Source organism: Tenrec ecaudatus, chromosome 16 (genome assembly GCF_050624435.1).
Source record: "Tenrec ecaudatus isolate mTenEca1 chromosome 16, mTenEca1.hap1, whole genome shotgun sequence".
In the NCBI taxonomy this organism is placed as follows: Eukaryota; Metazoa; Chordata; class Mammalia; order Afrosoricida; family Tenrecidae; genus Tenrec; species Tenrec ecaudatus.
In genome coordinates, this window is record NC_134545.1 from 41,526,212 (window position 1) to 41,551,492 (window position 25,281).

At 39.9% G+C, this 25,281-nt stretch overlaps 1 protein-coding gene across 4 annotated transcripts in view; it reads left to right on the forward strand.

The window, feature by feature from the left end:
* KCNMA1 (potassium calcium-activated channel subfamily M alpha 1) overlaps positions 1-25,281 on the forward strand; it is a 992,499-nt gene that overhangs the window by 770,639 nt on the left and 196,579 nt on the right. For all 4 annotated transcript variants that reach the window (XM_075533803.1, XM_075533804.1, XM_075533802.1 and 1 more), the window contains exon 15: positions 12,747-12,856. In XM_075533803.1, the coding sequence (XP_075389918.1) occupies positions 12,747-12,856 (110 nt within the window). The remainder of the gene's footprint in view (positions 1-12,746; positions 12,857-25,281) is intronic.

The following is a 25,281-nucleotide window of genomic DNA, read 5'->3' on the forward strand; positions in this document are numbered from 1 at the left end:
TTTGAAACTGATGGTGGCAGAAATTGTACAATTATGCTTGATCTAATTGAATTATGGATTGTTATAATATCTGTAAGAGCTCCCAATAAAATGATTTAAAAAATCCTTGACAACTTCAACTTTTTCTCTATTTATCATAATGTTATTGTTCCTCTATTTAATGTTATTGTTTCTCTATTTATCATAATGTTATTGTTCCAGTTGTGAGGATTTTTATCATTTTTTTACAATGAATCTTAATCCATACTGACGGTTGCAATCCTTGATCTTTATCTGTAAGTGCTTCAAGTCCTCTTCCTTTCAGCAAGCAAGGGTATTTCATCTGCATATTGCAGGTTGTTCATAAGCCTGGTGCCGTAAAATCCTGATCCCGTATATATTGCTCTTCTCATAATCCAGCTACTCTGATGATTGCTTCACATACAAACTGAATACGTATGGTGAAAGGATATAACCCTGTCGCACACCTTTTTTATTTTAAATTATGCAGTCTGTTCACACAGCTGCTTCTTGATCCATGTACAAGTTCCACACAAGCAGTGAAGTGTTCTGAAATTCCCATTTTTCTCAAGGTTACTCATAGATTGTTATGATCCACAGAGTCAATAAAACACAAGAAAACCCCTTTCCGGTGTTCTCTGTTTTGAGGCAAGATTTTCTGATATCAGCCATGATAGCCCTTTCCCCATTTCCTCTTTTGAATCTGGCCTGAATTCTTGGAAGCTCCATGTCAGTGTACTGCTGCAACAGTTGTTGGATGATTATAAGCAAACTATTACAGGCATGCGATGTCACTGATACTGTTCTATAATTTGAGCATTCTGTTTGGTTACTTTTCCTTGAAATGGATACAAGTAGGGATCTCTTCCAGTCAGTTGGCCAAGTAGCTGTCTTCCAAATTTCCTAGCATAGATGAGTGAGTGCTTCCAGTGCTTCATTGTGAAAACATTTCAGTTGGTATTCTATCAATTGCTGCAGCCTTCGTTTTTGGCTGATGCTTTCAGTGAAACTTGAAATTTTTCCTTCAACACCATCGGTTCTTAGTCATAGTCTACCTCCCGAGGTAGTAGAATGCCAACTAATTATTTTTGGTACAGTGATTCTTTAAACATTTTCCATCTTCTTTTGATGCTTCCTGCATCATTCAATATTTTGTTCATAGATTCTTTCAGTATTTCAGCTCCAAGTTTGAATTTTTCCTAGAGTTCTTCCAGTTTATGATATGCTGAGGATGTTATCTCCTTTTGTTTTGCTACTTCTAGGTCTTTGCACATTTTATTATGATATTTGACTTTGTCTTCTCAAGCTTCCCTTTAAAACTTTTCCTGCTGTTTACTTCAGGATTTCTTCCACGTGCCTTAGTTACTCTATAAGTAAGAGGAACATGTTTCAAAACCTCTTCTGAAATCCACTCTGATATTTTCTTCCTTTCCTGTCTGGTTAATGACCTTTTACTTTCTTCATGATGTTCTTGATGTCCTCGCACAGTTCATCGGGTCTCTTTCATTAGTGTTCAGTGTATTAAATCTGCACTTGAGATGTTCTCCAAATTTAGGAGGGAGAGACTCAAAGTCATATTTTGGCTCCCATGTACATGTTTAAATGTTTTTCCAATGTAACCTGATCTTACATATGAATGACTGGTGCTCTGTCCCCCAGGCGCCCCAGGCGTCAGCTGTTGATGGTGATCTTCTCCATTGTCTCTTCTCACAGATGGAGTCAATTTGAATCTTGTATGTGCCATCTGGAGAAGTCCACATGTAGAGTCATCTTTTGTATTGCTGAAGAACAACATTTGCTATGAGCAAGTCATTGGTTTTGCAAAATTCTATCATGAGATCTCTCGCTTCATTTCTCTCATCAAGTCCATATTTTCCAACTACTGTTCCATCCTCTTTGTTTGCATTCCAACTGCCAATGATTATAAATGTACCCTGATTGCATGTTTGATCATTTTCTGATTTCGGTTGTTGGAAGAGTTTGTCAATTTCTTCCCCACTAGCTTTTGTGATTGGTACATAAATTTGTATATAGTTGTATTGATTGGATTTCCTTGATTGTGATAGATACAATCCTATCATAGACAGCATTGCATTTTATGAATGATTTTGCAAAGTCTTTTTAAACAATGAATGCCACACCACTCCTCTTGATTAGGTTGTTACTGGCATAGTAAATCATATGATTTTCTAATTCAAAATATCCAATACCAGTTTATTTCAGTCCACTAATGCCTCAGTTATAGATCTTTATGTGTTCCATTTCACTTGTGACCACTTCCAGTTATCCTACATTCCTTTTTCATGCCTTCCAAGTTCAGATCATTAGCAGATATTTTGCAGCTGTTCCTTCTTCCTTTGATCTGTGCCCCATCTGTAAGTGAAGATCCTAAAGGCTCGATTCCCACAGTGTCTCCCAGACTCCAGTCACCATGGTCAACTTTATTTTGAGAAAGCAGCTCCTCCTCAGTCACATTTGGAGTGCCTTCTCCCCTGATGTTCCCTCCTCCGGCGCCATGTCCGACCACGTTCTGCTTCCATTTATTAGTTGTTCCGTATCTGACAATGTTTCTATGCTGTGCATCGTTTTTAATGGCTTTTTCACCCAAAGTGAAAAGTTGAGTTCTTCTTCATTGTCTGTTCCTACTCTGGAAGCTCTGTTGAAATCTGTTCACTTTGACTGACCCTGTTGGCATTTGATATACCAGTCACATAGCTTCCAGCTTCATAGCACCACACAATCCATCACAGTATATCAAAATGACAGGCAAATAGTGGAAATGCTCTGGTAATAGCTAATAGTCATTAATCTTTAATGAGTGTTTACCATGTGCTAGATACACTATTGGAGGTCCCAGATGGTGTAACCTAGTTGCCCTGTTCAGCAACTATCTAAAATGTTGATTGTTTGTGTCCACCCAGAAAACTGAAAGAACGACCTGCTGGTCTAGTACCAGATTATTAGCCTTAAAAACCCTGTGTTGTAGCGGTCTACTGTGACGCACACAAGATCACTGTTAGTAAGACATGACTTGATGGCAACTGAGTTTTAGATAACATTCCAAGCATTCATTTTACTCCTTCCATGTAGTCCTCTCATTTATTCTTCGATGGATTGGTACTATTAATATTCCATTAAGGCAGAGGAACGCACAGTAAGTTACAGAAATAAGGGATATTCTCATATATTGGTTAGCACGTGGTTTGAACTTTACAGGAAGAGTTGAATTTTGGCAACTGAAGGGAGGGAGGGAGAGAGAGAGAGAAAAAGAGAGAGAGAGAGAGAGAGAGAGAGAGAGAGAGAGAGAGAGAGAGAGAGAGAGAGAGAGAGAGACATACAGGCCAAGGGAAAGAAAAACAAGAATAGAGAAATCAAGGAAAGGATATTTTTAGATTAGCAACTCCTAGCTTCATGAGCTGCTCATTGAAATAAAGGATTTTGTGGTTAAATACTCCTTGCATATTTATAATTCATATAAGTGTATTAAATAATGTAAGGGACATTGTACCAAAACATCACAGTTTTACTTCGTTCAGTCTACTGCTTTCCAAATTTATTTAATCTACTTTACAAATATTTACTGAACTGCTTTAATGCACAAAGCACTCTTCTAGGTACTGAATATTCTGATCAGAAATCCTAGCTTTCCCAATAATCATTTCAATGAGGGTAACATGGAACCTCCATCTCATACGTTAGTTCCAGGAAAGACCTGTTTTTAAATTCTATGGTGCTCATGTTGGAAAATTTTAGTTACAAATTACTCTGCTTTTCTGAAACGCTGGAGAAATAATGAAACAGTGAATGCAACAATGGGCTCAAACAACAATTGTGAGGATGACTCAGGACCAGCGACTTCTTCAGTCTGTTGTAGATAGAGCCATCGTGAGCCAGAACTGAGTTGATGGCACCTAACACAAGATGCAACAACAGTACATGTGAAGTGAGGTTCATAAGGACCATGTTGTAGATCAGAGCAACTCAAAGTGTGACAAGGAACTTGTTCTGCCAACTTGTAGCTACAGGTCCACAATGAAATAAGAACAGAAAATGTGAGTTTGGTTCAGGAAATTTATGTTGGTTGCATCTAATGGTAAAAATTGTGAACTGATACTTTGTACATCTCATTTATTTATATTCATTTCTTAAAGGACTTAGTATTGGACATCAGTCCACCCCTCTGACTTTTCATCTAAGTGGAGAATTGTTCTGGAAGACCTGGTTGTCCTGTCACTGGTTCCCATTGGACAGACCCCGGCTCATGGTGACTCCATGTGTGTCATTGTAGGACTGCACTTCTAGAGTTGGCAATGGCTAACTTTTTGGAACTAGATTTCCAGCCTTTTTGGGGGGACATATCTGGGTAGACAGGAACTTTCGACATGTGGGCTTACAGCCACACTCGGAAATGAGTCAGAACTGACAGATGGTAACCAGACCGAATAGTTCTCCTGAGGTCAGGTTAGCATGCATCTGCTTGGGCGGGTAGTACATAGGTCAATTTAAAAGAAGATCTGACGTAACTTAAACATAAAGTACCTTTTCCATATCATAGAAAAAAGTGAGGAGAGCAGAGGAAGGTCTTATGAAGACAAGTACAAATTTCTTGCCTTACAGGTAACACCTTCTAACGTAAGTTAAAAATAAATCATCCTTTTTGCAAGCTGGCATCCTTCCTCCCTCGCCCTCTCTGTTTGTTTGTTTATTTATTTATCTATTAGATAATTTGGGGGCGCTTATGACATTCCACACCTCAATTGTATCAAGCCTATGTGTAGCTATGGTGCCATGATCATATCCAAAACTTTTTCTACTCAGGGTGTATAAACTCCTCTTTTTCCCCTCCCTCTACCTTGATTAATGATATATTGTGATTATTATTTCATATCCTTTTTTCTCTTAAATCTTAGAAAAAATAATTGTATAGGGGGCTCTCACAGCTCTTATCGCCATCCATCCATCCATTGTGTCAAGCACTTTTGTACAAATGTTGTCATCATCATTTTCAAAATATTTTCTTTCTACTTGAGTCCTTGGTATCAGGTCCTCATTCATTTTGTCCCCTCTCTGTCTATTGTCTCCCTTTACTCACATTTCTGTTATTCATCCCCCTCGGTGGGGGGCTATAAATCCAACTTTGTGATGCATTCCCCCTTTCTCCCATGTCCCCGACCATACCCCTACCCTCATGGTATTACTACTCTCACTACTGTTCCTGAGGGTTTTATCTGTCCTGAGTTCCCTCTGTCAAGAGCTCTTATCTGTACCAATGTGGGTACTTTGGTCTAGCCAGATTTGTAAGGTAGAACTGAATATGGTAGTGGCGGTTTGGGGGTTGGGGGTGGAGGGAGCATTCAGGAACTAGAGGAATGATGTATGTTTCATCAGTGCTATACTGCACCCTGGTTGAATCATCCAAGAACTTCCATGATTCAGAACTGTGAATCTTCAGAAGGAGAATATTAACATGTCATAATTTTTAAATGGAAAATATAATACACACCTCCTACTACAGTACCCTCCTATTACCAGTTTTGGGACAAAATTAGGTGCAATTGTGTGTACGTTATGACTCATCTCTTCTTATTGCAGCGATTAACATAATGGTCATTGATTTTTATAATTTCCTTTTAGTTCTTTTAATTTTTACGTGTATAATGTGGCTTATATTTGGATTGAAACTGTGTACTTGTTTTCAGTTAAATAAGGATTGGTATAAGAATCATCTTAGAAATTATTTATGTATCTCCTGAACTAGGGTTGGATTTTTGCAAAATTATTTGGCTGTAATTGCCACATTTATTCATATTCTTTTATTGGGAGCAGAAATCAGTGTGGTTGTCACACAGCCAAGCCAGGAGAGTTGAATGTTGTACATTCACTGGGCAGTAAGCACTGGAGAAATACACTTTCACTCTCATCAGGGAAAGCATAAAAATTAAAGGCATCATTACAGGCGCATCATCAGTAACACGTGCAGCATGTACATCAGGAAGGTGTTACTTCCCCCGGATCCAAGGATGATGTTTCCAATTGGAAGGTCTATTTGATGGGGCAGCCACCTGCCCATCGATGGGTGCTAAAACCATTTATTGAGGAGGTTGAACTAGACTGGCTGATAAATTAGATAATGAAGGGTAGATAAAGAAGACCGTGAGAAGTCGAGATGAGATAACCCAGTAGCTGAATTCCCTTTTCTCACTTCAGATTCTGCGAGTGGATGATGAATAAGAATATTGCCTGCTAAGTTTGCTAGCCGCTCTTCTAAAACAGTGGGAATTTGATGTGACAGCCAAAGGACAAATTGCTGCCTCAGGAAATACTTTGCCTTTGACTGATTGCTGAATGGATGGAAATTAATTTTTGGCACCTTTCCCTAAGTCATTTTCGTCCTATTCCTCCCTGTTTCCTTTGGGAAATGTGTATTCATATTATTGTTAAAAATACATTCACAGCACACTCGTGGGAAGCTGCATGTGCCATTTTGGGAAAGAGGGTAGGATGGTCCATTTTACATAATAGGAATGGTGCTGTCACACTCTTAGAAGAGACCTGAACTATCCTTTCAAATTTGTATTATTTCTTACTAATCTCACACACAACTTAAAGACTTTCAATGGAAAATTTGAGGATTTTCAATCCTCAATGAGTTCTGGTATATCCCATTTAGGCACTTGCCACAAATTTGCCGATGACCTTGTGGTAGAGCTAATTTACTAGTATCTATCTTACATTCTCCGGCAAAGTACATAATGGAGGAGGATGGTCAAGAGCACAGACTCCAAGTGCTCGTCTGAACACCAGTTGACTGGGATCTGCAGCAGATTGCTTATCTCCGCGTGGGCCTCGATTGTATTCCCGGGAAAGACCATCGTAACGTCCATTACTCCTTTCATCCTTCCCAGATCTCTGCTCACTTTTAAGGGTTGGGCTTGTTTGCTTTTAACTCAACCTATTTTACACTGGTTTGTTTCTGTCCCAAGAAAGTATTGCTTAGTTGCCAACAAAGGTGAAAAGAATGTGCATTTTTGGGTTTTAAAAAGTAAGTCAAAGATGCCATGTTTGAGACAGAAAGGCGAACATTGACACCCACCCTCTGCCATCGAGTTGGTGCAGATTCATAGCCAAACTCTATGGGTTCCCAAGGCTGGTGCATTAGAAACCCTGACCAGGCAGTCAAATAAATCTAATGCCCACCCAAGAGCACCACTAGAGCTCCCTGATGGAAGGTGATAGTTTAAGCCCTAAGTTTGGCATGAAGATTGACATTCTGTTTCCTGCATTTGCACTAATGAGCAACCATGTCAAAATACTGGGTTCCTCTCCCTGTCTCTCCTTTTCCTATAGTGGTTCTCATATCACAACTTACTAGCCTTTCTTGTAAAAATGAAAGGTCTCTTCATTTGCATAAATACTAAATCTTTTCATTCAGAATAATGAGTTTAGAAAAGATTATAGTGCTGTTAAGTTGGCAATTATGTGTAGATGCATGTGTATGTGTGTGTGATGATTTTATCAAAACCTCAAAGATGTTTCAACAATATGGAAACAGTCCTAAGGATTTGGAAATCCTATGAAAATGGCTATGACAATGGATTTGGACTTCTCAGTACTAATGCTACCAACTCAACATGACTCTATCTATAGTTATGGTACCATCTGAGCAGATACAAAGGGGTTCGGAAGAGACGTTTTGCTTCCTGGGAATGTTATGTACATCTTTTTTGGTTGATTTACTACCAGTCCTAAAGCATGTCAGAATAACTGCAGCAGCAAATTTTAAGGAACGAGATGTGAGAAATTAGCATGAGTCAGATGTACCTATCTGGTCAGATCTATTGGATGCTCTTTTTAGCAAAAGGGAATCTGGGGAAATAAATACCAGTTTAAAATAAGATGTGATCAGCAATTTGAACAGTTCCTACAAAGCAGAATATGCTTAATATTTACTGACTGAATCAATGAAACAACCATGTTTTGCTAAATTAAATGCAAACTTGAATGATATCCTACACAGTAATGGTGACTTTATTGATGGAATTTGGTCTGAAAGGTGGTTTCATTAAAAAATAAGCCAAGAGGCACAAGGATAATTGAAAGAATCATATTAAAATTATAGTTATTGAGGGATGTTAGCAAAAATCAATAATAATAGATATAAAGCTAAATAAATATATTAATCATTTAAAACTTTTAAATTTACGAGATACATAACACATTTGAAAAGAAATACCCATTAGAACAAAATGTTCTTTCATTGAGGGAGTACTTTGTTCTAATAACCCAGCTGTGTTAGTTTGGGTAGACTAGAGAAACAAAATTTATAGACACTGATCTGTGTATAAGAAAGAGTTTTATATACAAGAGAAATTGAATATTGAGAAAACATCCCAGCCCAGTGCAGATCAAGTCCATAAATCTGAGATTACCCCATATGTCTGATGCTAATCTATAAAGTACTCTTCTGACTCATGAAACACATGCAATGATGCTGATTGCAGGATAAGCACAGGCCAGTAGGTGGAAAGTCTTGTGGATCCAGTGGTGGTAGAAGCATCTCAGTGCTGGCAGGTTCTTCACATAGCTTCTCCAGCTCTGAGGCTCTGGCTGCCATCAACCTGTCTCCACATGGCTTGTCAACAAGAATGTCTCACAGGGACTGAGCATGTGTCCTGCCTCCAGCAAGTTATGTAGCTCCTTAGTGCCTCCAAATGAGGTCATCAAGCTACCACCTGACTGACTGGCTAGACTCCACCCATTCACTCTGAATCCTCAAATTGACACCAGATTATGTAACTTCAACACCTGAATTCTGTGATGCTCACCTTCCTGACACAATCTCTGAAGATAAAAATGGGTGCAAAAATGGGGTGAAGAAAGCTTATGGTTCTTAGCTATTAAAAGATATAGCATCTGGGATCTTAAAGACTTGAAGATAAACAAGTAACCATCAGCTGAGAAAAAAACAAAGCCCGCATAGAAGAAGCACATCAGCCTCTGTGATCATGAGGTGTCGATGGGATCAGGTAGCAGGCATCAAAGACCCAGAACAACAAAAAAAATCATATCAATGTGAATGAGGGGTAGTGCAGAGTGAAGACCCAAAGCCAATTGGGCATCCCCTTACAGAAAGGTAACAAGGAATAAATGAGCCAGTCAGGGTGCAGTACAGCACTGATAAAACATACAACTTTCCTCTAGTTCTTTAATGCTTCCTCCCCTTACTATCATGACCCCAATTCCCAATTCTACCTTATAAATCTGGCTAGACCAGAGCATGTACACTGGTACACATAAGAGCTCAAACAAAGGGAATCCAGGACAACTAAATGCCTCAGGACCAAGAATGAGAGTAGCAATACCAGGAGGGGATGGGGACATACAACCCCCTCCCAGGGGGGCAGACAACAGACAAGTGGGTGAAGGGAGACAGCAGTCTGTGTAAGACATGAAAAAAAAAGATAAATTATCAAGGTTCATGGGAGGGTGGGGGATGAACTGATACCAAGGGCTCAAGTAGAAAAAAATGTTTAGAAAATGATGATGGCAACATATGTACAAATGTAGTTGACACAATGGATGTATGGATTATGATAAGAACTGTTTTGGTTGCATTGTACTTAAAGATAAAGATTAGGATTTATAATTCATAATATCTCACATATTATTACATGTTCAGATGGTTAAGGTTCATTGTGTCAACCTGGCTGATAAACACATGCGGAGATTAATTGAAGTACAGAGAGATAAATGGCTCTGTGAGCCTCGCCCTTCTGGTTCTCTGGTCTCTTGTTCTCTGATGGTTGGACCAGCGTGCAGCTGCCTTAGCTGTGAAGGCTCACTTCCTGTGAGACATCCCTGAGGAGAAGCCACGTGGACTTACCCTGATATAGCTGTGGGTGCCAGAGAAGCCACGTGGAGACCCCTGCCAGCGCTGAGATGCTTACACCGCCACTGGATTCAAAGACTTTCTCCCCACTGGCCTGTGATCCTCATGCATTTGGCATCATTATGTGTTTTGTGAGTTTGAGGAAGACTTTGTAGATTGGTGTTGGACATATGGTTTACGTCGGTCTTATGGGTTTGGACAGGACTGGGTTGGGATGCTTTCTGAATATAAAGCATCTATATAAAAAACTCTCTCTTATACATATGTGAGTTTATGTGGATTTGTTTCTCTAGACTAACACATATATACTAATAAAATAAGCTATGTAATATTGGTACAAAAATATGAGGGGTACCTCCCCAAAATACTCATTTTTTTAATGTGTGGGGGATAGTGCATTTCAAGTTAATTCCACCAGATCAGACTGTTAATCAAACTTCATATTTAGAGGTTCTGAAAAGATTGTGTAACAGTGGGCAACAAAAAAGGCCTGATTTGTGGCAGACAGCGGACTGGTTTTGCCACCATGACAATGTACCTGTTCACACAGCCATCTCGATGTACCAGTTTTAGGCAAAAAACAGCATGCTTCTCTTGCCCCACACACCTTACTCACCTGACCCTGCTCTGTGCCACTTACTTTTTGTTTCTATGAATGATTGCAGAGGGACATGAAAGGACAGTGAATTGATGATGTAAAAGAGGTGAAGGAAAAACAAGGGAGCCATCCCTTACAGGAGTTTGAAAGATGTTTCCAAGAATGGAATCGCCGATTTGACAAATGTATTAAGTGTGATGGAGAGTACTATGAAAGTGATAAGGCTGTTTTGTAAAAAAAATTAAATGCATAGTTTGAAAAAAAATTCCATTTGAGGGTGGGGTACCCCCTCATATTCTGTATTTCAAATTTGCCACTAACATAGTCTAAACACATTGCCATTAATTTTTAAAGTCACACAGTTTAGCAAAATAAATGGTTGAGTTGCTTTTAAAAGACCCTAGTCTGAGGAAAACTAGTTTGGAGATAAATAGCCCATACTAGCAGAATTGATAGCTAATGTCTACTTGTGGGAGTAGGTCAGAAGCAGCCCAAACTAATAAGCCTAACTCATATATTTCAATGGCCCAGACTGAACAGCAAGACAACATAGCAAAGAGGCAGTGAGTATTCATTTTATGTCTAAATATTTTCTGGCTTTTATGTTCCAGGGTGTGTCAAGTATGTGGGGCCCCTTTCCTACTCGCTCCCCATTTCCCTCATTTGAAGACTCCCTTTCCCCTCAGCTAACTGACTGGATGGCAGAAGACATTGCACAGAGCTGCTTACTATTTGTTGACTGGGATGCTCCCACCCACCAGCCCCTTTAATCTAAACCTCCTCCAGGGAGTCAGCCTTTGGAGGAAGTCCCTTATGGCTTTGTGAGCCCAGAGGATGCACAACCTGGCTTCCTTCAGGTAGTTCCAGGAGATGTCCAAGTGCTCCTACAGGCTCAGCTTTCTGGTTATGCCCTTTACATATTTTAAAGACCGATTCAAATTTAAAAGCATCCTAGAAATCCCTAGCATGAAGAGAATTGTTGGGAAAATGGCTGAACTTGTGTGTCTTTGTAAAATATCAATATTAATATGTTACATATATATATTTAATGAGAATTCAAGCAACAATTCCCTGAGATTATATCTTTCTTTCTTTGTGGTATTTTTAAGAAAGTGGAATTAGATGTATTGTTTCATTTTAATACAGACATATTCATTGTAGAAGCCTTCAGAAAATAAAAAGATCTATAGAAAAAAGAACCATTCTTTCACTGAGATAATTTTTAGTGTGTTGATATAATTTTCCATATACTTAGCTTTATAAACATTCAGATATTTTTTTCATTGTTTTAATAGAATCTGATTATGCACATTGTTTTAAAATATAACTTTTATTATCACTTCTCTATGAATTGATACACATTTTATTATAATTTAAATTGCTTCTCAGTAAAAGTACCATTGTGGTAATCAGTTAGGCTATTTCCAATTTTTATGAAGAGAAGGAATATTCTTGTACATTTATTTTTGTGTACTTATCTACCATATATACTCGAATATAAGCAGACCCGAGTATAAGCCAATGTACCTAATTACTTGGGAAACCAGAAAAACTGATTGACTCAAATATAGGCCTAGGGTAGGAAATGCAGGATGTGAATTAAAACAGAGACCAGAGGGGAGAGACGGAGTGCAGCAACAGACACATCCTTAACAGTTCAGCTGCCAGAGTAAGTGAATCACTATGGGTGCTTCTGTGAATTGGAGCCGTCCACGTCATAGGACAGCTCTGATTGGTTAGATGTGAGTAAACAAACATTCAAAGCCCTGCAGTGTCAGCGGGGCTTTGAATGAACAGCGGAGGAATGGCAATCACCCGTGAGATGTTACACCTCGCTGGGTTACCACTGACCCGTGTATAAGCCGAACCCGTTTTTCAGCACATTTTTTGTGCTGAAAAACACGGCTTATACATGAGTATATACGGTAATTGTTTCCTTTCCATGAATTGCTGTGTACAAGAGTAGGCACTTTTACAAATTTAGATGACCATTGAAAAATGGCTCTTCAGAAAGTTTTATCAATTTTCCTGCCTATCAGTACTGTAGCTAAGTGTCCATGTTTCCACACTCTTGAAACTCACATGGATTCAAAAGGATTGTTCCTATAGAGGGAATGTACTTCTCTCCTAGGAGTTTGGGGTCATAGAATACTTCATGTGGATGAGCTGGCTGTACTCCTGGTTCGTTTGTTTGCTCAATGAGTTTTATTTTGCTGTGTATGGTCTTGTTTAAAGTTCTCCTCTGCTTCCCTCCTTTAGATTGAGGAAGACACGTGGCAGAAGTACTACTTGGAAGGAGTCTCAAATGAGATGTACACGGAATATCTCTCCAGTGCCTTTGTGGGGCTGTCTTTCCCTACCGTTTGTGAGTAAGTGACTTTCGCTGTGCACTTGTTGCCTCAGTAATCTTGCCAGCTCTCTTGGTACCCTTGTTAGTTGTCTAGGGGGTTCCTTGTACTCAGAACTGACTTGTTAGTAGGAAAGTAGGTCATAAGGGGGCCCTGTCTAGGGGATTTGCGCTGGTCCTATTTCTTCTAATCCTGAGAATCTCAGGCTTTAATCGGTTATCTGAACTAAGGTACAAATTGTAGTTATCATACAAATTTATATCTTGAAGTATGCTCTTATGATAAAGACATATTTATGAAGGCAGACATAAAACCATATTTCTCTGATTTTACTGGGGCAAAACCAAATCTTGCCAACTACTTGATGAAAGGAATTAAAATTTCTCTTTCAGTCAAGGCAGATAACAAAGGGAGATTCATTAGAAAAGCGACTGAGACAAAGCCATTCAACGTAAACTTGTAAAAAAATAACGGATCAGATAAAATTGTATGATAGACATATTTACAAAAAAATGAAGTAGCTGCTGAGAGAACTAGCATGCAACAAAATACCTTATGGGGTTTGGTTCCGTGGTTTGGGAGTTTAGGGTCATGGTTTCATGGGACAGCCCAGTTAATTAACCTAATAACTTGTTTAGTGCTTCTTTTCTATTTTCTACTTCAGTATGTAGTGTCCCCTGTCTTAAAGGATTGCAAATGGCTATCCAAGAAACAGTAAGTGGCCACTATTCACTGAGAATAATACTTGTCTATTAGTTCGCCATATTGTGGTGGTTTGTGTGTTACTGTGATGCTGGAAGCTATGTCACTGTGTTTCAAATACCAACAGGGACATGCAAATCGAGCTTCCAGTCTAAGAACACACTACAAAGAGGGATTAGGTTATCCACTTCAGAGGAAATTGGCCTCTGACAAACCTTATGGACAACATTGAAATATTATCAGATACTGAAGGCATACTGAATAGAAGCAGAACATTGTCAGAGATGGTGGCAGAAGATGAGCCCTAGGTCAGAAGGAACTCAAAGTAAGACTAAGGAAGAGCAGGAGTCTCAAAGTAGAGTCGACCATAATGATGTGAATGGAGTTAGCTCATGGGCGTGAAGCCCTCAAGACCTTTATTTGCTGATGGGGTATGACTCTAAATGGGGGTGGGGGGTGGGGCGTGAAGGTTGGAAAAATCTACTAGGAATTGGAACTTGGAGTTTATAAAGGATAAGTCCTAGAAAATTAAAAATGAAATGGAACATATAAAGATGGATATCCTAGGCATTACTGACCTGAAGTGGACTGTTATTGGCCATTTTGAATCAGAAAATCATATTGTTCACTATGCTGAGAATTACACAACAAAAGAAATGGCATTTCATTCATTGTCAAAATGGACATTTCAAAATCTCTCTTGAAGCACAATGCTGCCTGTGATAGGATTATTCTATTCCCATTCAAGGAAATCCAATCACTGCCACTATTATTCCAATTTATGCACCAACCATTAAAGCTATGTTCAAATGAAGAAATCAAAGAATTCTACCAATTTCTTCAGTCTGAAGTTTATCAAACATGCAATCTAGATGCACTGCTAATTATTGATGATTGGAATACAAAAGTTGGCAATATGGATGAAGGAAAGGTAGTTGTAAAAGATGTCTTGGTGATAGAAATACCTGGACACAAAGATGGAGATCACATGACAGAATTTTGAAAGATCAATGACTTCATAGTAAATATCTTTTGTCAACAAGATCGAGTCTTATACATGTGAGACTTCTTCAGAAGGAATACACAGAAAGCAAATTAACTATTTTTATGAGAAGAAATTATGGAGAAGCTCAATATCAGCAGTTAAAATGAGGCCAATGGGCTGACTTTGGAACAGATCACCAATAGATCACATTTAAGTTCAGGTTGAAGCTGAGGAATATTTAAGCACGTCCATGAGAGCCAAAGTATGACCTTGAGTCTCTCCCACCTGAATTTCAAGAACATTCCAAGAGCAGAATTTCTGCAATAAACACTAATGACAGAAGACCTGATGAGCTGTGGGAGGAGATCAAGCAAATCATCCATGAAGAAAGCCAAAGGTGATTAAAAAGATGGGAAATAAATAAAAGAACAGCGTGGCTGTCAGAAGAGACTCTGAAACTTGCTCTTAATCGTAGAGTAGCTCAGGCAAATGAGAGAAATGACGAAATCAAAGAGCCGAACAGAGCATTTCAAAGGGTAGCTGGAGAAGACAAAGTCAAATAATATAATGAAATGTACAAAAACCTAAAGTTATAAAACTGAAAATGAAGAATTCAAGCACTGAAATTTCTTAAACTGAAAGAACTCAAGAAAAAGTTCAAGTCTCAAGTTGCAATATTGAAACATTCTAGCAGCAAAATATTGAATGATGCAAGAAACAACAAAAGAAAATGGAAGAATACTCAGTCACTGGACCCAAAAAACTACTCAAAATTTCACATGAGCAAAAGCTGAAGGGAGAAGTTCAAGCTGCACTGAAAGCATTAACTAAAAAGCTAAAAAGATGCAGAAATTGATGGAATATCACTGAAATGTTTCAACAAGCTGACGAAGCACTGGAAGCACTCACTAATTTATGCCAGGGTATTCAGAGCACAGCTACTTGGCCAACTGACTACAAGAGATCCATATGTGTACCCATTCTAAAGAAAGGTGACCCAACAGAATGCTCATATTATAGAACAATATCATTGATATCACCCCCAGGTAAATTTTTGCTGAAGAGTATCCACCATCCTTTGCAGCGTACATTGACAATAGCTGACAGAATTTCAGGCCGTAGTCAAAAGAAGATGCGGGAAAAGGGATAGCTTGGCTGATGTCCGAGGAACTTGGCTGAAATCAGAGGATACCAGAAATATGTTTACTTGTGTTTTATGGGCTAGGCAAAGATATATGACCGAGTGAATCTTAATAAACTATGAATAACCTTGAGAAGAATTTCTGAACATTTCATTGTGCTCATGGGAACTGCAAATGGATCATGAGACCGTGGTGCAGACAGAATAAGCGAATACGTCAGTCATGGTGTATGGTAAGGAAAGGTGTATATGAGACTTGCATCCTCTCGCGATGCTTCTTCAGTCTGTGTGCTGGGTAAATCACTAGAGAAGCTGGCTTATATGAAGAAGAATGAGACATCAGCATTGAATGAAAGCCTATTAACAACTTGCAATATGAAGGAGAGACCACCGTTCTGAAAGCGAGGAATTGAAACACTTGCTAATGAAGATCAAGGATTGCAACCTTCAGTATGAATTATAACTCAATGTAAAGAAGACCCAAATCTTCACAATTGGACCATTAAGTAGCATCATGATAAAAGGAGAGAAGATTGAAGTAGTCCAGTCCTTTGTTTTGTTTTGATCCAATCAATGTGCATGAGAGTAGCAGTCAAGACATTAAAGGATGCATTGCAACTTTAAAGTGTTAAAAAGCAAGGAGTTTACTTGGATGACTAAGGCGCACCTGACCCAAGCTGTGAGATTTCCCGTTTCCTCACATGTGTCCAAGCTGAGCCTTGAGTGAGGAAGAGGAAGAAGTATCCATGCATTTGAAGTGAGGTGCTGACACAGAATCATGAAGGTACCCCGGACTGCCGAAAGAACAGACAAATATGTCGTGGATGAAGTGCAGTTAGAATGCTCCTTAGGGACAAAGATGGTGAGAATTCATCTGACATACTGTGTACATGCTATCCGCAAAGACCAGTCTTGGGAGAAAGACTTCAAGCTTGGTAGAGGGTCAATGAAAAAGAGGAAGTTCTTGAAGAGAGAGACTTACACAGTGGCTGGGTTCAACAATGGGTCCAAATATCAGAACACTTTCGAAGATGGTATCACGTCGGCCAGTGTTTTGTTGTGTTATGCAGAGGATCGCTATGGCCCTGTGGGACCAATGCATTGGGACCTAACAACATTCACCTGGAAAGAAAGAGAGAGGAAAGAGATAGACTCAGGACATGGAATGTGTGGCTGACTGCCCCCATGAACAACTCCCATCTTTGCTGTGGGACCAGAAAAGCTCAATGGTACAAGACTGCCATTACTGAACATTTTGCTAAAAGATTCTACAGAAAAATATTGATCAAAATGAGGAAATATAAGACATAATTTTAGCTTTTCATGGACTTCACACATTTGTGTGCCATGGAAGCTACAGGAAACTGAAACTATTTCTCCAAGTTTATTTTTATACCTTAAATTCAAAATACTCCCTGAAGGTATCTTAACATGAAACACTTCTTTAGCTTAACTAGTAAAGAATTGAGCCAGTGGCTCAAACATAACAAACACGAGGATGGGTAGACAGACTGGACTGTGTTTCCTTCTGTTGCACATGAGACTGCTATGAACTGGGATCAACGCAGTGGCACCCAAGAGTAAAGGATGCTTGCTTTCAGCATCATGCTCTTTTAAGACCTATCTCTTGGAACCGAACTGACAAGGGCAACGAAAAGATTGGACAGGAACATGAGGGAACAGTGATGTTTATGCTGGTCAGAAAGGAACAACTCAGAAAGGAGGGTGAGAATATTTGAGTACCTTGAAGAATGTAACCAATGCTGTGGGAATATATACACTGAAATGATTGAATTGGTGTATATCCCGTGTATAGTCACAATAAAAATAAATAAATTATTGTTTTAAGTGCTTTCACAATTTTCTGAGAAATGAAGAATGAAATGTGCAAATGGAAGCCTAGGAAAAAGGCCTGAGCTACTGAGGCCCCTGCTTGACCCACAGTGAATGTCTCATTACACTGGCTCAGCAGAACGCATCAGAAGAAGCAGTAGCTCCAACCTGCCATCACGCTACAAAGCAGGCTGTGTGGTCACCTATGGGCTATGACCTCAGCAGGTCCAGCTGCCTGGTCTCCTGGACAAGGAGCTTCTGTTGTGAGATGTGGTATTGCCCCACGTAGAATCTCCTCTGTTGAGTTTAAGTCACATGGAAATTCTGTGTTTGTTTACAACGCAAATTCTCTGTGATGGGTGAAACACTAAGCCTGCTCCGGTAACAATTTTGTGGGCAGTTTGCTTGTCTCAGTCACCCTGACAAGCTGGGCTAAGGAAGAAATGGATTCCCTCGGCATCCTTGCACGCTTACAAGCCAAACCTACTTTCTGAAAATGGGAGGTTGATGGCGCTGAGACAAAACTGAAGGATCTTTATGCTAACGGAGGGAGAGGATGGTCCAGAGGGCTCTTGAGCTTCCTTCTATCATAGTCCCTGTTCTGTCAGAAGCCAAGAAGCTCTGGAGAGCAGGTGGTATTCCGTATAGATTCCTATCAATGACCAACTTGGTCAATGAACATTAGGAGCAACTTGGTCCCTAAATCTAAACAATTCAAAATAGTTTGTTTATTGAAACTTCTCACCCTGTCTCTAAGCAAAAGTTTAATTTTGAAATGAACTGGAAAAATAAGTAATTGATTCAGAAAGACTTCCCTGCATTCTTTCTCTGAGAACGATTCTCTTTCTGCTGCAGAAGATAATCTTTCAGAACATCTGGGTCCTGAACTGCCGGGGTTGCTCCAGAGAATTTTCTGTTTTTGACTTTGACCTCTCTTAGACTTATAGCAGAAGCCAGTTTTAGAAAAAGGCAATTAAGAACTTTTACAAGTAATGTGGTTGGCCTCATCATATAAACTGTCCAATAAGAAAGTGTCCCAAATGTTCATAGAAAATGAAATTGAAAGAATTGAAATTCTTTCAATGAAAAATTCTCCCCAACCTTTTGAACTATCCTCCCACAACAGAGCTGCCAGTCACTGGGGTGTCATTCACCCGGGGAGTAGGCAAAGTCCCTTTCCTTAGTTATCGAGTTTCCCTGCTATTTATGACTAACATGAGTATCCCTTTTGGAATTCCCCAGTTTTTCTTGCTTTTCCATCTCTTTCTCTTATTCTGTTCCTTGAAACTGTATTAGTTAATATGATGTGTGTTAGTTAGCTAGGAAGTGTTCTTTCTGGATGGTGTAAACAGTTCACATTCTCGGATGCTAACTGAAAGGTTGGAGGTTCAATTCTACCCAGAGGCACCTCAGAAGAAAGGTCTGGTGATCTACTTCCCCAAAAATGAGACTCTGGAAACCCCTATTGAACACAATTCAAGTATGATACACATGGGGTCATCTTCTGAGTGTAAGTTAGCGAGTGGACTGGTGACACAGCTTCCTCTGATACCCACAGACTATAGTAAGCTCCAATATCTTCCCCACACTGTGCTTAAGTTCTTAAAAATTAGTTGCCAGTAATTCTAAGCCACCAAGTTATTCTACAGGAGAAAGAGAAGTGTCCGCCCCCGTAAAGATTTGCTTCCTCAGAAACCCCAAAGGTAGTTGTATTCCATCCTGTAAGGTTGCTTTCACTCAGGCGCAGTAGATTTGGGTTTTGTTTTATTTCAAAATAGTGGGATTACACATAAACATTGGCTTCTGACATTTCTTAAACACCTGATTAGAGTGACCACACTTGAACCTAAATTGTTACAGGCCGCTGACTTGCTATAGCTATTTTTTCTCTCATTTTGCTTCAACATGACAATTAAAGATGGGCTATGTGCACTTTCCCATTTCCTTTTTGAAGAGGTCTCCCTTCTGCTTTGGTCAGACCAAAGTTACATTTACAGGACAGGCCTTCCCCCATATGTATTTGGTTTTGTCAGCCCTGACCCATTGGCATGCGTTATCTCTGGCGGTCAAGCTAATTCAAGTGCTGAGAAGAATGGGCGCCTCTGGATCTTTCCCTTGATTCGTTTTCTCATTGAGGACATGATTCGGGAAGAGGACGTCCACAGAGCCTCCTTGCTGTCAGAGAAGTTAGTATTTGTTCAGCACAGCATGTGGAAACCACCTCCGTCCCCACCCCCGCCTTTAATACTTTGGATATGACTGAGAAGGTATTCAACTTAGTGCTATTATTCGTTTAACACAATGATACAGCAGAGGAAGAAATAATCAATAAAGAAAGGACATTTAATGAGATTTAGGAACATCCCCAAACATTGAAGCTCTCCTCAAGCATTTGATTATCTGGAGGCTTAATTATCTGTGTTTTCTACTTTAAATTAAAGAAAAGCCATAACTCAACATTACCAGCAGTTTAATGATAACACTCTTCAATTCAGGTTAATTAAAGCACAGCCGTAATTAGAGTCTAGGGTTGTATATCACCAGGCTGGTGCATAAGTATTTTCATTACAGTGAGAATTGGCTATTCAATTTCAAAATGACATAAAGGATGCCAAAAAATATTTTAAACTGGTTCATGCAGAGTAAAGAGAATGGAGGAATAGTCTAGATATAATAAAGCACAGATAAAATACACAGATTTCCAGAGCAGTTCTGTAATTATATGTTGCACTAAAACAATATGTAGCCAATAACATCTTAAACCATGAAAAGGAATAAACTGGCTCTACCCTTGGGCTGGTGGGGTGTCCCCTTGTAGGGAGGTAAATCTGTGCCAAAGAACTTTGAGTTTTCCCAGAAGCTCTGAGTAGTCCGTTTATGAAAAAAAAAAAAAAAAAGCGGTGGGGGGAAAGTGGTAGAAAAATGGAAAAAGTGGATAAAATTTGAGGTTGTTTCCTGGGAACATGGAAGTGGGGTGGGGTGTGGGAGTGCTGGCAGGGAAGAAGGGGAACAGGAGGGGCACAATACTCAACAAAGCAGCTTTGTTTTTAAAAAGCTTAAAACTGGGATTTTCTGTTTTTGTCCAATATGAGTTCCTAGCTTCTTTGCACCAGCCTTTTGTCTGCCCCATGTGAATGACCAGGTGGTATAAAACTTTACTACCACTTGTCTGTCAGGTGTTGTACTGAGGTAGCTTGTGTGATGCCGGAAGCAATGGAAATTCAGATAAATGCCGGCAGGATCACCCAAAGTGAGCGGGTTTGGCAGAGCTTCAAGAGGAAGAGCGAACTGAGGAATGAATAGGCTCTCTGCTTCGATGGAATTAGTCACAGAAATCTTTAGGGCTAGCATCAAGATACTGTCAGATATTGAAAAACTCGTGAGAGGGAGAAATGGAACATTGTCAGATAATGCCAGCTGAGATGGACTGGTATTGAACATTTGAATCAGAAAATCATATACATCACTCCACCAGGAAGGACAGCTTCAAAAAGAATGTCATTCCATTCATCTTCAAAAAGGACATTTCAAAATCAGTCTTGAAGTACGATCCTGTTCCTGATAGGACAATATCAGTCTTCATACAAGCAAATCCAGTCAGTGCTGCTATTATTCAAATTTATGTACCAACCAATGAGTACAAGAAAGAAGAAATGTTCTAAAATGGATTGTGGTGATGGGCAAATTATAAAAACGATTGAACTATTGAATTATAAGATATATGAATTGCATGTCAATATATTTTTAGAAAAGAAAGTTGTTTGTTTGTTTTTTTTTAAGCAAAAGGGAAGAAATTTATTGGAGCCCATACAGGAAACCCTAGAGGGGCCAAGCATACCCCACTGTGTAGGCATACCCAGCAAAGGGTCATACCATTCACTATACCCCCATGTCCTAGAGGGACTCTCCTTGAGCCGAGCCCCCAAGCCCCAGGACTGGCTGGGGTGGAGACTTTAGAAAAGAAAGTTTAAATGTCACACTGCATTGGGTAAATCTGCTGCACAAGACATCTTTAAAGCATTGATGAACAAGGACATTACTTTAAGAACTAAGGTGTGCCTGACCCAAATCATGTTATTATCAATTGTCTCATATGTATGTGAAAGTTTGACATTGAATCAAGAAGACTGAAGAAGTCTCAATTACTTTGAACATGTTATCAGGAGAAACTAACCCCCAGAGAAGGACATCGTGGTTGGTAAAGTTGAGGGGCAGGGAAAAGGAAGACCCTCAACAAGATGTACTGACCCGGTGGCAGGACCAATGGGCTCAAACGTAAGAACAATTGTTAGGATGGTGCAGGTAGTATTTCCCCAGGTTGTACATAGGGTCATCCTCCTGCTGATTTTGCACCAACTACACAAAACTGACTTGAGGGCACCACTGAACAACAGCAACAACATACATTTGCATTTGACTCTTAATGTAAAGGTTGATCATCATTGTGAATGAGGGGGAGTATGGAGTGGAGACCCAAAGCCCATCTGTAGGTAACTGAACATCCTCTTACAGAAGGGTTGCGGGGAGAAACTGAGCCAGTCAGGGTGCACAGTGTATCACCGATGAAACATACAACTTTCCTCTAGTTCTTTAATGTTTCCTCTGCCCCACTCCCCACCCACTATCTTGATCCCAATTCTACCTTACAAATCTGGCTTGACCAGAGGATGTACACAGGTACAGATAGGAACTGGAAACACAGGTAATCCAGAACAGATAAACCCCTCAGGACCAATAATGAGAGCAGTGATACCAGGAGGGTAAGGGTAAGGTGGGGAGAGAAAGGGGGAACTGATCACAAGGATCTACATATAACCCCCTCCATGGGAGATGTACAACAGAGAAGTGGGTTAAAGGAGACATTGGTCAGTGCAAGACAGAAAAAAATTATGAATTATCAAGGATTCATGAGGGAGGGTGGGGGGAGGGGAGAATGAGGAGCTGATACCAAGGCTCAAGTAGAAAGAAAATATTTTGAGAATGATGATGGCAACAAGTATACAAATGTGCTTGACACAATGGATGGATGGATGCATTCAGGATCCCTCCAAAACCAAACCAAACAAAAACACCAAACTCACTGCCATCGAGTCAAATTTGATTCATAATAACCCTATAGGACAGATAGAATTGCCCCTGTAGATTTCTGAAACTGAACTCATATGGTATTAGAAAGCCTCATCTTTCTTCCTGGGAGCAGCTAGTCGTTTCAAACTGCTGACCTTGCAGTTAGCAGCCCAACATGTAACTACTACATCGCCAGAGTTTCCAAGGTCCCTAAACCGTCTGTAAGACTATACTTTCCTGTTCTACTGTTTTGCATGAATAGATTTTTGAGGTGCTTAAAGAACTTTAGAAATTAAATTGAAGGCCATGCAAACAAAGCTAAGCTCCTTGTCCAACTGAAGCTTAACTTAGTTTTTGAAAAGTTTATGAAAAGCTTCAATTTTTAGAGAAAGACATTGGAATTTGAACATGAGGCGGAAAGAAACCAGGCAGACCTGATGGCTCTGTGCTAGAGTTCTGTAGATTGGTACAGTGACCATTTGGAGAAATTGTGGAGGGACTCCAATTTCACATTTGAAAAAAATTATTTTTCCCTCCAAGAACTTGCCCTACTCACCAGGATTTTAGTTAGTATTGAATATCGAATAACGCAGATGTGCATGAGAGATGGGTGCCTCTGCGCTGTCCAGTGGTTGCTATCAGTTGTCATCGAGTCCATTCTGACTCCCAGGGACTTGTGCTTAGAGTTTCGAGTCAGAAAAGTATGGCTGCTAGGGCCTCCGTGCATACACACGTTATTTCAAATAAAAATATATATATATATATATTTCTGCAATTACTAGATGGCTACAGATAAATTCTGTCAGCAATACACTTGTCTCAATCTCTCCTTAGGATGCTTTAAAAATAGTGGTCCAATCAAATCAGCAGCTTCTTAGGGAATCTTCTGAGCCAGTTAAAGTCCAGGCAGAGAAGTCACCTCAAAAGGTTATAGCAACTGTTAGTGGAGGGGATTCCCAAAGGGTAATCGGGATCGATTTTCTCAAAAAACCAAAGAATGATCATGGGGCTTATGCTGAAGTTTTAAGAAAATTGAAAATTACATTACAGAGAAAAAATTCCAGGAAAGTCATGCTGAGGAATATTTTCCTATCACAAAAGCACACTTGCTCATTCTTCAAAGATTATCCTTGCTGTCTTGTGAGAATTCCATTGGGAAGCCTTACGCTATCCACTCTACAGCCGTGAGTCTGCGCCATCAGACTTCTTTGGGCTTCCAAAACTCAAAGAACATTTTAAAGCGACACGCACATGTCTCATGATCCTAAGGATTTGGTTTACTTTTTTGTGTGTGTGGATTTGGTTTTCTAGTAAACAGTATTTACATCAATGTCTGTTCTGATTGCATCTATTAACTAATAGCCTCAAGGTCCCTCTGCATCATGGAAGCAGGACTTCCACGGTCAGAGCTAGGTGAGGAGAGCGCAGTGGTGGCTGCCTCCTCCGTCCTCCTGCAGTCCTTGGGTGAGTCAGCTGCGGGGCCCCAAGCTACATCTTTGCATACTATTCCCAATTACACGAGAAGACGGAAACTCTACCACAGGTTTCCATGCCTAATTCACAACAGCAAATAATCTTTGTAATCTAGGTGTCTGATTTAATGGTAAGAACTATTTATTTCCTTCTGAGTAGGTAGAAACAGCTGGATTCTAATTCTTAAGAGCCTTTGCTCAAGAACATCTATGTTCAAACTACTGTAGTTAACAAATGATGCTGGTAGGGAAAGAGCTTTCAAGTAAAATCATATCAAATTTGGTAGGCCTCTAATAATAATGATTATAATTTGTTATTACAACAGTTTTATTTCAGATTGCTGGTGTATGGCCTTTTGTGAAAGGTGGCACAAGGAGCCCTGGTGGAACAGTGCTTATGAGTTCGGAGTTGCACTGTTAACCACGCGGTCAGCAGGTTGACACCACCACAGTCTCAGAAACTTACCGCGCCAGTTCTCCCACACGCTGTGTCGGGTTGCTTTGAGTCAGAATTGTGTTGATGACATGAATTTATTTTACATATTTTGGGGGTGATAAGTTTACATTCTCCCTCACTCCTCCCTCCAAAGTCATTTCTAGTTCCCTGTTACTATATTTGCAACCAGCCACAACTTCCTGCTTTGGACATTTTGACACATTTTTATTTTCCCAAGAATTCAATTGTTGCTCCATTGTGGCCGATTTTATCCTGTTTTCTCATACTGTGCAGTCTTTATTGATTAACACCAGTCACTCCTCAGGGGAAAGATGTAACGGCTCTGAAACACAAAGGGCTGCTTCTCCTCTGTCCTATAGGGTCCTATATGTCCTATAGGGGCACTATGAGTTGAAGGTGAATCAATGGCAGTGCATATGGACAAAAACTAAGAAGTACATTTTCCACGTAACAGCTGGATACATGGATTGGCATTTCAGCAAACTGCCTAAGTAGCACAAAGGCCAAGCCACCAGTCTCTTGGCAGAGAAGCCGCAGATCACCGGGAGGGCTCTAGTATGCCTGAGTAGACGTGGAACTATAGAATATAGCTGTCTGTTTAAAGCAATGCCAACACCGAAGCCTCACCTGAGGAAGGGGCATTGACTTCATTTGTACTACAGAACACGAGACCTTGTCTAGCACCTTCCCCAGAAGCAGCCCATCCCCAAATCCAACACCTCTGATAGCTTGCTTCCCAGTACACTTAGAATACGCTTCAAATCCCTTCCAGGGCCACGAAGGCCCTCA